The sequence below is a fragment of the Fundulus heteroclitus genome, unplaced genomic scaffold, assembly GCF_011125445.2.
Source record: "Fundulus heteroclitus isolate FHET01 unplaced genomic scaffold, MU-UCD_Fhet_4.1 scaffold_57, whole genome shotgun sequence".
In the NCBI taxonomy this organism is placed as follows: Eukaryota; Metazoa; Chordata; class Actinopteri; order Cyprinodontiformes; family Fundulidae; genus Fundulus; species Fundulus heteroclitus.
Genome location: NW_023397000.1, coordinates 742209 through 757909, shown reverse-complemented (window position 1 = coordinate 757909; position 15701 = coordinate 742209). Strand labels below are relative to the sequence as shown.

Here is a 15701-nt window from a genome sequence, read left to right as displayed (position 1 = left end):
CTCCAATCATAAGCCAAACTTCACCGAGTTGATTTGGTATGTAAACATTTTGTTTCTTCACCATAAGGCAGTACAAATAGGAAAGCATTAAAAATCTGTCATCTCGCTCAAAAAAAATATTACTATAAAAGTGATGTATTTTATTTTACTGTTGTTATAAACCCCTGGCATTTTTAAGTTATGGTATACTCAAGCTGTATTATGATGTTATCCCTGTTGGGTTTATTTTTACTTTTATTATTGTAGTTTTGTTGGGCCTTTTTGTTTTATGTTTCAACTTGAAGTGTGCTATGTTCTGTTATACTTAATCTCAATAAAGGTTGGAGAAAAGTGTTGTGACAGCACTGTAATGTAATGTAAAGGAATAAATATTTTAACCAAACTGTTACCTGGTGGCGCCCTGCCACAGACTGACGACCTGTCCAGGGTGTACCTCACTTCTCGCCCATTGACAGCTGGAGATAGACACCAACACCCCTCGCAACCCCAGAAGGGATAAGCGTGTTAGAAAATGGATGGATTGATGTTTCTGGTGGCTTTACTTCGTCAATTAAATTATAAGTAATATTTAACCTGTGACCTAATGACAAGTAAGGGTTTAGGAGGTCAGGGACATTTTTGACAAAAACCTGGCACCGGATATTAACTGACATTTTTATGTTTTCATTGCTGCTGTAACCTTTGGCGCAACATATTATACTTTAGACCGAGTCAAACTATGAAAAGACAACAGCGCCTCATTGAATAAAACACAGTCACAAAGTTCAATGGTCGCAGAATATGGTGTAACACCGGCGCTACCCGGATGTTGTATCCATTAGCTTTGTGCTAGCTATTGATGGTGTCCACCTTCGAGCGGTCGTGAGAATATTTAGGTGAGTGCTTTGTGATCTTAGGGCTATTTATTATAAGTGTTTTTTTTATTAAGACGTGTAAATTTGACGCAACCTACATATAGTGAGCGAAGTTCTGCGTATATGGTTGAAGTGCAGGGTACGTTTTCACATGTTCAAAATAAGTAAAGTTCACCAGCAAGGCTAGAGTCAGTTAGCTTTAAGCTAACTGTTAGCTCGCTAACAGTAGCGACGTAACACCGCCTTGCATTATACTTTTTTTTTTTTTTACGGTTTTGTGGTTCGTCTCGGTCAGCTGAACTCTTTACGGTTCAGGATAACATTTGATGAGTTTAATGGAATCACTGACACTTGGCGTTCCAGCGTGAGTCTGTTCACCTAGGGCAGTATTAAGCTATGTAGCTAAAACGATCCGGAACGGAGTAGGAAGACACGCGTTCCGCTCACGTCTGCTCTGAGGTTTCCAGGAAACTTGTTTGTCCGGATAATCGCGTTTGCCTCTGAGAGTCGCTTACGTTTGACAGTATCAAACGTAGATGGGTCGTTCCAAATTGAGTTTGGACAGTAGCAGTGCAATCCCAGCTGTATTTCAACTTTTAGAAATTGGTTGACTATATTAGTATGCAGAGGTGGTTAGTAACTTGTTACATTCACATAAGTAACTTTTTGGACAAAATTTACTTCTAAGAGTAGTTTTAATGCACTGTACTTCTTTTACTTGAGTAAATATGAAGGATCACTACTCTTGAGTAAAATTTCTGGCTACTCTATCCACTGTGAGTAACCTCACTGAATATAAAACAAACCGAAAATGCGTTAGAGAGACACACATCTACAGGTTATATTAAGGTGAGACTTCTTGTTTGTTCACAAGCTTTGTAGTTTTAGTGGTATTTTCTATCTGCTGACCAAATCAAGCCATTTGCAGGTCAAGTAATCATACAGTAAACAGTAGACCTTGTTATTGGTAGTAACTTACTTTGCACTGTCCTAACTTGCTGTATATACTGCTTGGTTTCATATGTTTTATGTTGAAAACCTTGTATAGAAAAGTTTCTTCTGCCTGAATTAGGGTTAGAATTTGTACATGATTTAATATTTTTGGCTCACAAATTGCAACATTTTTTATTATGCGGTTGTTGTAAATATTTACGTAGTACTTGCCGCGCTAGGAGCTGTAAGCTTTTGATGGGTTCAAATGACAGGATAATTAGCCAGACTTTTGCCCCGATCTTCCCCTTCTGACAGGCCCTGGGTATCATCGGGATAGCTCTTAAAATAATCTTATATGAGATTATTATCTTATAAGATCTTATATAAGATTATTATCTTATAAGAGATATGCCTGTGGTGTGTGATATATTAAGAGTGAGCTGATTCACTTAGAAGGATGCTCAAACCTCGAATCAGGTATATTTAACATTTGAAATTTCTTGGCCTGATATCCTAGCATGTGGTGTTTTCCGAGGATGAACAAGAATGCAGCCTGTTAAATGTGACACGTAGCCAATCGGAAAGCAAAGTGAGGAAACTGCTGAGAAATAAGACACAGCTCACCTCTTTATCATTGAGCAGCAAACATAGTCTCCACTGCTTTAACCAATGCGTTTTTTGTAATGTTTTTTCTCTGTTTACATTAGTTTATAAACTATTGCCATTGTTATTGCTTTTTTTTTCAGTGGTTAGCAACCATCTTAAAGGCATACTATGCAACATTTTTCAGTTAATTAATGTGTTCCATACCATTTTGGATGATTAAATGAGTCATTTCAGGTCAAACAAAGGTTTTCTCGGCCGCCCTGGTGGTCTGTGGTGGAAATACCGCACTTGCAATGGCGTACCGCGAGCGAGCTATTTTTAGAAACGTAACGTCACGATGACGTCACATCACGTGGTACGCAGTAGGGCAAACGCCGCTGTTTCGCTGTAAAAGAGACGTGCGTTACCCTTGGTTTTACTCCTTAAAACGACTGCTTTTTCCAAATCTAAGACCTTGGTTTTTAAACATTGTTGCTATGGAACGTGCAACAGCGATTCGAGGTACGCTGATCGGCCGCATATGAAGGATGTTTTCTTCAAGACTGCCAAAGAGAAATGTGTGCGCTGGGTACACCGGTGCGGTCGGCCTACATATGTTGCAAGCATTTTGTTGGAGGAAAGGGCACAACCGAAGAACATCCTGACCCAATTCCAGCGACATCAAGTAGTGAACAGGTAAGAGTATTTTGGTGGGCGACATGTTAATAATGAAGCGCCTGCTACCATGACAGCATATAGGCTATCATGGTAGCAGGCGCTAACATGATACCCTGCTACCAGGATAGCTTACTCAAAAACATTTCAAATAAGACAAACATTAAACATATACCGATCCCTGGACGGACGCCATGATCGCCGCGCAGGAAAAAAAAAAACAAAGCTTACCGTTCGATCAACTCGGCCCGTTTTCCGTTTTTTTAAGCCCTCGACACTCAAGCCATCGTTTGAGCTGAAGGTTGGTGTGTTCTTCGACAGTGCGACCAGTAATCCGTGCGCCTGGGACATCGTCTCGGGAAACTTTAACGGCTGCAAAGTCGGTCATATCGCTGTTTCTGTTGTGCGTGTAATAGCTGGTTGCTACGGGCGTTCTCTACCTGTATGTCCTACCTAAGCGGCAAAAGGGGCGTTGCTCTTGAGTCGGTGACGTCACGTGCGCGGTATGTCATTGCAAGAGCCCTCGGTCCGCACCCACAGGCTCAGAAGTCTCGTGCAAGACCGCGAGAGTCGGTCTTGCTTTACGGGGAGAACTCCATGTGTTTTTGCCCTGCCATTCACTATATGCACACACGCGCGCGAAAGCAACAACAAAAAACCGCGTGTTAACGTCAAATAAACATGCAAGCATATCAAGTTAGTTTTTTTTTTTTGGAATGTTGGCGAGGCGGGAGACCCTGACTAGGCTAGTGAAACTTAACTAAACTACTAAGCAAAATGACGATAAAAGAAGCTAAGCTAAGGAATTATTTACATGCAAAAACTAACCAAAAGACAGAACAAAAGTGGTTGGTCATAATCAGAATAATTCAGTGAATCCTGTTCACTGCGGGTCTGATTCAAAAAGCATAGAATGGAGTTAAATTAGCTTAACAAATTTAGAACAACATTTGGCAGGTTTTCAATCCATTTACAATGCAAATCCTGAGTTACACAAAACACAATTTGAGAAAATAAAATTTTTAAAGAATGATCTCAGTAAAATAATTTCCTTTAGGAGCACTTGATTTTATCAATGCCATTCTACCTCCGGGCACTAGGGGTCGCTGCAGCGATTTGATGCTAAACTGGGTTACTCCTAAAGTTAAACAAAACGCCTTTAAATCAACATTAGTATTCAATACCCGCTTAATCCCTCATGGGGTCTTCCTTCCACAGTCCAAAAACATGACTGTTAGGTTAATTGGTCTCTCTAAATTGTCCTTAGGTGTGAGTGTGTGCGTGAATGGTTGTTTGTCCAGTCTGTCTCTGTGTTGTCCTGTGACAGACTGGCGACCTGTCCAGGGTGAACCCTGCCTCTCGCCCAGTGAACGTTGGAGATAGGCACCAGCAACCCCCACGACCCCATGAGGGATTAAGCGGGTCAGAAAATGAAAAATAGATAGTATCAATATTACTGCGGGAATAAGGCTCAAAGCACTATCAAACGATGGCGGAGCGAAACAAATAAGCCTTATGCTTTAAAACAAGCTTCTTTTTGAAAGTCCGGAACCGGATGTAACCAGAAGCTAAATAGCATTTTGGCTAGCGAATTTTCGGCGCTAACAAATAAAAGCTTCGGCTTTTATTTTAGTCATAATGAGTGGGCCGGATAACGTAAACATTAATGTCCCATCAATGTATGAAACCCTTGTGGATATAACCTTTGTTATAACCATAAAAACACACTCGACAATGACGTGGTACCAAATGCTTAATACACAAATGAAGGGTTAGCACTGTCTGTCAAAAAAAAAATTTGGACAGTTTGTTAAAAAACATAATAAAACCTTAACCTAAAGTTATGTTGTTAATGTGTAAATCTAACCATTCTTGTATTCTATGTTTTTTCTAGCGTTTGATCCCAACCAATGGAGAGTTCGGGAGTGTGTGAGATTGAGTTGCCAAAGAGAAGAATCAGCGGCAGTGATTCTCTGACCCTGACTGATCTGGCTAGTCCATGCCAGGTAAACAATGCGAATATGATCATGTTGAGATTTTGTACTTTACCCTGTCTTCACTGTTGGTGCCAGGTTTAATGCCAAAACACACCGGATCCAATAAAATAAATTGTTTAAAGTCTAAGCAATTATATTATGGTTGCCGTGATTGGGGCTGGGCAGACCGCGTGCGGTTCTTTGCATGTCTGTGTAGTTCCAATCAAGACAGACCAAGGGTCTACCTATTTAATTTGACAGGAAAGACATGAGTTAGACTGGAAGAGAGACATGTTGGTCAAGTAAAACGGATATCTGAACCGCAAGGAAAATGTTTTCATACTTCATAAATAATCAATAAAACATTTCAATAAACTGTACTTACCCATAATAGGAGCTCAAAAGTACAGAAAACTGATAAGAAAGGGAAACAAGAATCACATTTAAAGTCAAACAAAACCCTGGAAATTTTTGTTCATTCATTATATAATTATATAACTAGTTATTTTGTACCAACCCATGCCTGTGTCGAGTAAAGCTGTATTTTTTTTTTTTTATGTGCTTGTCATGGGTGCTGCCATCTTGACATCCTTGGTGACTCATATAACGCACTGTGGCTCAAATTGCCAGAATATTAGTACTCGTGACGTATCGACTGCACCAGGCCCCAGAATACAAACATGCAATAGATCCAAGGTAGTACATTTTAATATGCAGGGATGCCAGACATATATGGTTGCAAATATAAACCACTTGTAAGTAAAGGAAGTCCTTTTTCAAAATATTTAGAACATTTGGTATGTGTTTTAACCTATTCACGATACAAATCCCGAGTTAGACAAAACATTATTTGATAAAATAACATTTTAAAGGCATACTATGCAACATTTTTCAGTTAATTAATGTGTTCCATACCGTTTTGGATGATTAAATGAGTCATTTCAGGTCGAACAAAGGTTTTCTCGGCCGCCCTGGTGGTCTGTGGGGGAAATACTGTACTTGCAATTGCAAGAGCCCTCACAGGCTCAGAAGTCTCGCTTTACGGCGAGAACTCCATGTGTTTTTGCCCTGCTATTCACTATATGCACGCGCGAAAGCAACAACAAAGAACCGCGTGTTAACGTCAAATAAACTTGCAAGCATATCGAGTTTTATTATTATTATTATTATTTTTTTTTTTTTTATTTTATTTTTATTATTATTTTTTTTAATATATTGGCTCGACGCTACTGCGGCGGCGAGGCTGCGGCGGCGAGGCTGCGGCGGCGGCTTGGCGAGGCGGTGTCGGTAGCGTCTCGCCAACATAAAATAATAATAATAATAATAATAATAATAATAATAATAATAATAATAAAACTGGCGAGGCGGCCGCCGCCTCGCCAAGATAGCGCTGCGGGAAGCTTGATGTTCATACCTTCACTGTGTTAGTCATTGTTTGTACTGCCGGTTTTTCCACTTTTCGTTGCGTTCGCCTGTCTGCTAAGCTCAAAACAACCGCGCCTGGCTTGACGGAGAAACCAGAACAGCTGAGCATCTTTACGACAGTGCACTTTTACTTTCGCCCTCTGGGGGGAGCCTCGCTAGAAAATCAATCCCGGTTGCATACCTTTAAAGAATTAGTTACTTAGTAAAATCCGTACCTCTAGGACACCCGATTTTATTAATGCAATTATTCTTCTGGGAAGCGAGCGGGCGGCGTAGCGATCTCGCTTCGTGGGTTAATCCTGAAGTTATACAAAACATAACGTAATAATGCTCATAGTACTATCGCGGAGTGAAACAAAAACAAGCATTATGTTTAAAACAAACCATAGTTGCATTGACCCAGTAGTAGCACTAATGTTACCTGGGAAGCTAATAGCACTATGCTAGTGGCAATTCGGTGCTAATTAAAAATTACTTCAGATCAGCTTTCTTCTCAGCTTGGTCTTGCCACAGGAGAGTGCTCCACACCATCTCCACTCAGCTTTCCTGCAACAGCTGAGAAAAATCACAAGGCTGGTTTCTGCATAGATGGATTGTTTACTTGTGTGTTTGGTTACGCAGAAGATGGGCTGTAGACTTAGCTTCGACCCAGCCTGTGGTTCTCCGAATTCTAGTCGGATCCTCTGCTCCGCAGAGGAAGACGAGTGTTCTCCTCAATGCTGCTCCAACTTAGCAGCAGGCAAAAGAGGGTGATAAACCTAGGCATTTAGTCTTTATACAGTGAGCCCCCCTGATGCGATTGAGGTAAGGTAATTGCGTCACTTCCTGTTTTCTGTTGTTGCAGTGTGGATAGTGGTTTGGTGTTCCAGACTATCGTTTTTATCTTTAATCTCTTTTGCTGTGACATCTCTCTGTTTCACAGAGAGAAACACATAAGCACATCTAAAACACATTCTCTGTTGCTGCAATTCACATTTGGGAACTCCTCATGTTTCACGCAGTTTGCTTTTCTCGCCGTGGTAAGAGGTTGTTAGCCTAGCTTTAGCCTAGCTTAGCTTCATCCTTACAATGGCTTCCTTCCCTATCCTTCCATCAGCTTCTCCGTCTCTTTCTGAGCCTTCCCATCTCTTCTGCTCTCTTTGTCTGATGTTTAGTTATTCCTCTGCCTCCTTTAGTGATAACAGTACATATAATGTTCGTAGCTTTGGAAGCAAGGGTGTCAGAATTGGAGGCCCGGAGACACAGAGATTAGCTTCACGTAGTAGTCCCCCACCAGTACCCGAGCAGCTGGGTAACCAGGCTGTCCGGATGACAGTGCGCATGAAGGATATCTCTAGATTCCAGTCACAAGGTCACCACCGACCCGTCTGCGATTCTCACAGATTTTCCCTTCTGAGTGACACACCCGCTGAGAAGCCGACTCTGGTAATTGGCAGCTCCATAGTCAGAAACGTGGTACTAGAGACACCAGGGACATTTGAAATGCCTGCTAGGGGCCTTAACGGGTGACATTAAATCCTACATGAAACTGCTGGCTAAGGATAAGCATAAATACAGTAAGATTGTTAGTCACACAGGCGATAATGACACCCGGTTCACCAATCGGAAGTCACTAATGTTAGTGTTGCTTCGGTGTGCAAGTTTGCTAAAACAATGTCGGACTCCGTAATTTTCTCTGTTAGGGCTGGGTATTTTGACCAAAGTCCTCAATCGATTCGATTGCAATTCATACAGCTCTCAATCAATTAATTTCGATTAAGTTTGATTCAATCTACTCTTACAATAATGAAAGTGGCTCAACTGTGTTACAAAATACACATGTATTTTATTATTTTATGTATTTTCCTTCGCATTAAACACAAAGTGCAAACAAAGTGCAGACTTGTAAACCGGACAGTTTAAACTTGTAAACAAAACTGTCTCAAGACTGTGCAAATTTGTAAAAAGCAAAGTATTTTGCCAGTGAAACTATATATACTTTAACTACAACATTCCATCACTGCAATTTGCATAAAAGCTTTTTCTCTTTTAAGGGCCAAAAAAATACTGGCAACTAAACAGAAAGTAAATTGAACTGCCAAGTCAAAATATTCTTTTTTTTTTTTCTGTTCTCACTAATTGTGAGATTCTTGTGAAGGAAAATTATTTAATTGACATGATCTGTGTTTAGGCAGCTCCTTTTTGCAGCGACAATGTCACCAGCTGTTGAAAATACTCTAATGCAATGCTGGTCCCTGGGACACAAAGATAATGCTTTGCAAGGCGAGCCAACAGTGGCTCCCTGTTGTACTCCCTTTCATTTGACTTCAACTAGATCAAAGGATTCTCATTCAGCCCAGTGCTTTATATCTTCGGACTTCATCTTCAGCCCTCATTGCTGGAGTTTTTAGTCTGTGATGCTTTACTGTTGGTGAATAGACTGTCCCAAGGAGAGACTCCAAGGTGCTGGATATCTTGGCCTTCTTGGGCAAAGTATCCTCAGCTCCTTTATCGGCATCATTGCCATCATTATCTTGCTGTTGAATTGGACAGAAAAAAAATAAGACTGAACATAATTTAACTCTTAAATTAAGTAATGTTCTTTATAATAGAATATTTTAATCATCAGTGAAAACTTTCTTATAAAATAAAAACATTTCTAAATCAGGGTTTCCCGCAGCGCTATCTTGGCGAGGCGGCCGCTTCGCCAAACTCACGCTACCGCCTCGCCAATATTCCAAAAAAACAAAAACTAACTCGATATGCTTGCAAGTTTATTTGACGTTAACACGCGTTTTTTTGTTGTTGCTTTTGTGCGTCCATATAGTGAATGGCAGGGAAAAAACACATGAATACTCCCCCCCCCCCCCCCCCCTTGCTTGTCGTCTCCCCCCCCCCCCCCCATATTTGGCCATTACTGCCCAAATATGGGCATCACATCCTGTGACGTGGATAAGCGGAGCGGCGATAGCATTTCTCCGCGCTTTCCAAGCAAAGTCAATAGGAGCCGTTCTACACAGCTGCGATCATCAACAATTTTTTTAAATTTCCAGAGGACTTCACCATTGAAATGCGCGAGAGCTATTGTTGAAGCAACAATGCTCACGTGCATGGCAGTTGGATGTTCCAATACATCGGGTAAAAGTAGAAAAAAACATTATTTTTTTCACTTCTCCGATTCATCATCCACCTTGGGCTGTTTGGCTAGATTACCACCGTGAAGAGGGAGGATTTGCCATCTTACTTCTGGCCAGAGAGAAAGCACGTCGTCTGTAGCCAATATTTAGAAGAAGAATGTCTTCAAGATGACACGAGAGCGAGACTTTTGGGGAGGTTTTTCTTTTTCATAATGTAGAATTTGCCGGAAAAATTTGTTTACCCGACCGTAGCGGCGGAGGGATACGATACACTTAGGAAGAGTGCTCACTGTGGCGAATCCCACTTATTTTATACGACTTCGGTCTTATTTTTTTCTAAAGTCGCTTGTAAATTTCATGAGTTGCGGGTTGCAGGTTTTTTTGGGCTTGTTTCTGAAAGTGAAGTCGATTGTTTGGGGTCTACACTAAATGACGCTGAAATATCCCTCCGCCTCATAATGCGCTGCAGCTCATTCTGACAGGAGCAGAGTAAACTCAGAAGGAGCCGCTCTGCCCGTATTTTCTGCAGTTTACGGTTGCAATAACTGATAACTGCTGAAAGTAGATTAGGCGGTGCAGATCACCATTTTGAGCAGAGATTGGTTCTAAAGATGAGTTTTATACTCATAACAATGCAGAACCCAACCCATAAACTGTACTTTAATGCTTATTTGTTGACTTTTTATGTCTCTAAAATGTAAAATTAGTATTAATTTAAATGCTTAATGCCATGTTTATCCTTGTTTAAGGGGTTAAAAAAATATTTCGGCATGAAAACGGATATTTATTTTCAAGGGGACAGATAGGGCATTGGGACTTGCTCTACAGCCGATAACGCGACCTGACGTCACAAACTGGAAGGAGGCAGTACTGTTCTTCACCAAGATGGCAGCCCCCATAAAAGGACCTTCAAATGAAAATTACTCTTAATTAAAAAAGCTTATTATCTATTGAACAGTATGTAATAATTTTATATTTAAAGTACTTTCAGCAGTTTGAATTCTGATTTTGACCGGACTTCTCCTTTAAAGCGAGGATCCAGCGCGGACGCTGCATACAAGGTTCTGTCCATCATATCTTGAAAAAAAAATGTGTTGTAACAGTATGAGTGAGGATAAATACATGACTCAATATGAGTCACGGACTGCTACAACTAAGAAAATGCACATAGAAAAGACAAAAAAAGATACCTTGTCCCCAAGTTATTCTTCACAGCAGCCTTTAAGTCTCTCACTACATCGCAGTCTTCAAGGCTGGGGGTGAAGGCATCCTGAAGCAGGGCGTAAAGTGGGGCGATGACGGACAGAGTTGGTTGCTTGTCCTCTGACATTGATAGTGTAGCTTCTTTCATTGGTTTCAACACCCTGACCAAATGCTCAGCAATTGTTACATCCTCCTCTGTTAAGGTGCACAAATCTTTTTCATTCCTGCGCACGTCTTGAGAAAGGAGAGTAGCAGAGATGGCTGGTTGTTGCTCTAAAAACCGCTCCAGTATGTCCAGTGCACTGTTCCATCTTATCACAACGTCAGGTGTTAGCTTGTGCGCTGGTAGTTGAAGCAGCTTCTGTTTTTCTTTTAGTATGTAACTTGCTATTGTTCTGGTGGTGAAAGAACGTTGCTATACGCCTCACATGAGCAAGCAGACGTGACACAGCAGGGATTTTTAGACCTGCTTATGAGGCTAAGTTCAGCGTGATTGCGAAGCCGGCATGCGTCATCTGCATTATCTCCACTGCACGAACCATATTTGCAGCATTGTCTGTAACAACTGCTGGGTGTTTGCTGGTCAGACCCCATTTCTGTATGACCCCCATCAACATATCGGCTTTACTTGCAGCGATGTTGCTCCAGGTAATTTTGGTGGTCTGTAGCACATGAGACGCGAGGTGGCACTCATTATCGATGTAGTGGGAAGACACCGTTATATAGGACTGCGTTAACAGCGATGTCCATGTGTCACAAGTTATGCTGAATCTCTCTAACAGCATTTTCATTTGGATGTCGTCCTTCACTTGTGTGTACATCATGGTGCGTTAATTGCGTCGGCCATTTTGCATTCTCCTACGCCTGCTCTTGACTGTCAACGTCACCCACGTCACTATAAAACTAATCGGATCTCATTCCCTACACATCGATTTTGCTAAATTTAAATGAAATCAATCCAACATGGATTGAATCGATTCTATTCTCTGGTCCCCTGCCTGATCCTACCAGTGAAAACATATTTAGCAGCATGTCATCATTCAACCGCTGGTTGTCTTCCTGGGGAAAATTTGGTCTGATCCGGAGAGACGGCATCCATCCCACTTTGGATGGTGCAGCTCTTCTTTCTAGAAATCTGGCCAGATTTATTAGCTCTCCTAAATGCTGACAACCCAGGGTCCAGACCAGAAAGCAGAGCCGTAGTTTAACACACCTCTCTGCAGCTTCTGTACTGGTAACCACCCATTATCCTATTGCATGGGTTAAAGTTTTCCGTTGCTGCGACGGATTTCCGTCAATTGGAATATGAGCGCAAAAAGTTCCGTCTAGACTTTTTATTCAAGCTTTTAAACTGAAGCTGCTCTCACCCAAAGAGAAAGAGAGTAGGGCAGGTCTTTGCAAAGCGGACATCTGCCAGTCTGAAGTTTATCGGTGTTCAATCTTTTTATCTTTTGGAAGAACATCTCAAACTGACCACAGATGGCATAAATGAAAGTAGTGGTGGTCAAAGGGGGCCCGTTTACACTACACTTTTTTAACCGAGCCGAGACCAATCCGATCTCGGTAACCGAGATAGCTCTTGTGTGTAAACGGTCAGCAGACTGAACTGAACCGGGCTAAACATAACCGGACCGCGCTAACTGCAGACCAGTTCCTGAACAGGTCTCGGACTGTTTTTTTTTTTTTTTTCTGCCCCGGTTTTCTGATAAAGAGTGCATGAGCAGACCGTGTCATCTCCTTACAGACAGCTGACTGTCCGCGATTTTTCCGGCGTGTCTGGCTGCACGTCCCGATTCACACTCCATTCAGACAAATTTCAGACATTCATAATAATACTAGCTTCCTTACCGTGCCACACGATTTCCAGAGATGATTCTGCTTCGCAGTGTGATGAACCTCAGTGTCTGTTGTTTCCTGTGTCTGTAAATCCTTATTAGACGTTCGTTTGTCTCATCCACTTCCCAAAAGCCGACTCTCTCAAATAAATTCACCAATGGTTGCTTTCTTCCCCTGACTCTCCGCAAACACAGGAATATCACAATATCAAGCATAACATCCTAAATGTTACGAGCGCCGCCGTTTTGTTTTGCTGCTTCCACCTTTAATCCCAGAGAGCAGCAGTACCGCTGATCGTCACTAGGAGGCGAGGAGCAACCAAGGAACCGGGATACTGTGGTGTGTAAACGGTCGTCTTGGCTTGGTTAACTGATCCAAGCTCAGACTGGTCTCGGCTCGGCTCGGTTAAAAAAAGTGTAGTGTAAATGGGCCTAGGGTTTCTTTGGATTTATGTGAACCACCAGGTCAGAAAGTTCAGCGGATTGAACAGCTGACAACAACTTCCCTCTGTAAGCGTGTCTGTCACTGCTCCTGCAGTTAATTGATGAGTTATTTTCACCTATGGCCATGTCACCTGTCAGCGTTTATTCCCTCGCTACCAGTAACTAAGCTGATAAACGCGGCGACCAACCAGGGATCTCCCCATAACACAACGAGTAATGTGCTAGCTCAGGCTAATGTAGCATGACTTTTTTTCTTGAAGGGTCGGAATGTGAAACAATGTCCCGCATTTGACTGGGTCCGATTCGGGGGGGGGGTAAAAAAAGTCCACCTGCGCTTTCTGAGACAAAGAAGGCAGAGCGGCTGTCAGTCAGTATGCAGCAGCGTCCACCTCATGAGCAGTTGCGCACCAGAACACTCGTTAAATAAAATGACAAGGATTTTGATGCATACAGATTATTAAGGAAACTACATCAAAAAGATAAAAAATTAAATAAACTGCAGCTATAACATGGACTGGAGAACGGGTTCTAACTGTGTGAGACCAGAGAAAGGCGATTCTCAGAGAGCTTTTATGAAGTTATTTTTTATTTTTACATGGAGTCGAGCGCGACACTGTAGAACCGAGTTGCACCAGACACAGCTGAAAAAGCCTCCTGTCGATCTATAGACTCATTTTACTCCAACTCAAAAACACCTGCTAGACAGACAAGGTACAGCAGCCAAGATTACATTCAACAATATTTTACTTTACACAAAACTTTAATAACATTTTTCTAATTGAAGAATTTTCAGATTTTAAAGCAAGTTATGTTTTTTCTAATAAACTTTGAGCACTTTTATTAAACTTTTCAAAAATGTAACATCCCAACCATCCATGGATTTTCTATACCAGCTTTTCTATACAGATGTTATGTCAAGCCATATCTGATGGGGAAACGCGGCTTGATGTCACACAGGGTCGTGTGTGTGTGTGTGTGTGAGGTGGGGTGGGGGGGTGAAGGGGGGGGGCTGGTCACCATCTCCAGCAGTCAATGAGCGAGAGGCGGGGACCCAGGGTCCATTCTGGACAGGTCTTCAGTCACAAGGCTAAAACTTCAGTTTCAGGTTCAGTTTAATAAACTAGGTTTAATAAACTGATTATTGTAATGTGTGTGTGTATGTATAAACATATATATATATATATATATATATATATATATATATATATATATATATATATATATATATATATATATATATATATATATATATACACACACACACACACACACACACACACACACACACACACACACACACACACACAGTAGACTGTGCGTTAATTTAACGCAGAAGCTTGTAAGTATTGGACGGGGGAGAGAGGCAGTGTCCAGTGTCACGGGCGGCTCTTGGCTTTGTTGATAAGGCCGGTAGCAGATGGGAAGAAACTGTTCTTGTGGCGTGAGGTTTTGGTCCTGATGGACCGCAGCCTCCTGCCAGAGGAAAGTGTCTGAAATATTTTGTGACTTGGGTGCAAGGGATCAGCCACAATCTTCCCTGCACGCCTCAGAGTCTTGGAGGCGTACACGTCCTGGAGAGATGGAAGATTGCAGCCAATCACCTTCTCTGCAGACCGTATGACATGCTGCTGATGTTATGGATGTGGAAAGTGAAGGAGAGGATGGAGAGGGCTGTCCAGGATTGGCGCCAAGGTTCTGTAGCTGAAAGGTGGGAGAGATGTAGGAATTGTCAATGGATATTTTAAAACTGCCAGATTTGGTTAAAGTGGACTTTGCACAATAAGCAAGTGAGGTAACTAATGTGGCATGACGTCCACGGCCCTGGGAATACATGGGCTGACTAGAAAAATGTTTTCAGTCAAACTGATTATTTTTGCTTTAACCCCTGCCCTATTGAGACAGCGTATTTTCCACGGGCAAAACTAAACAGGTTAAAAATGGCTCTAAAATGGGCAAATCATAAAAATGTCATAAAAATCAATACGACCCAACTTGAACCTAAAAAGTATAACAATTAAATGTGGTTTATTAAATATAAGGTCTCTCCCTCCAAAGACTTTGTTAGTTATTGAATTGATTTCTGATATTCAGATTTATTTTGTCTCACAGAAACCTGGCTGCAAGAGGACGAGTCAACTCCCTCTAATTATTTAAATTTCGATATTCCTAGAACTACGGGAAGAGGAGGAGGAGTAGCAACCATCTTTTCAGTATGATTTATTAATTAGTCCCAGGACAATTAATAACTACGATTCTTTTGAACAATTAACCCGTTAGTTTCCCTCATCCAAACTGCAAAACAATAAAACCTGTTTGTTGTTTTGTATCGTCCACCTGGCCGTTACTCTATGTTAGATCAGTTCTCAGACTTCTTATCTGATTTAGTGTTAAAAGCTGACAAGGTTATTATAGTGAAGGTTTTTAACATTCATATTGACACTGAATGTGATAACCTTAATGTAGCTTTTAAAACGACCCACTCTTGCCTTCATACTTTGGACCTTGTGCTGACATATTGCATTGATTGCGAAGAATTAACAGTATTTCCTCACAACCCTGTCCTATCTGACCATTTTTAATAACCTTTGAGTTTAATCTAACTTAGTTCTCCACCCCCAAAAGAAAGTTTCATTATAGTAGATCTTTATCAGGCAA

The 15701-nt window shown here is 41.4% G+C and overlaps 1 protein-coding gene across 1 annotated transcript in view; it reads left to right on the top strand.

The window, feature by feature from the left end:
* Positions 1-748: 748 nt before the first annotated feature.
* txlng (taxilin gamma) overlaps positions 749-15701 on the top strand; it is a gene marked incomplete at its 3' end in the record, with an annotated part of 40843 nt that continues 25890 nt past the window's right edge. Inside the window, 2 exon segments of the mRNA XM_036133061.1 lie at positions 749-875; positions 4942-5053. Coding sequence (XP_035988954.1) covers positions 4958-5053 — 96 coding nt within the window.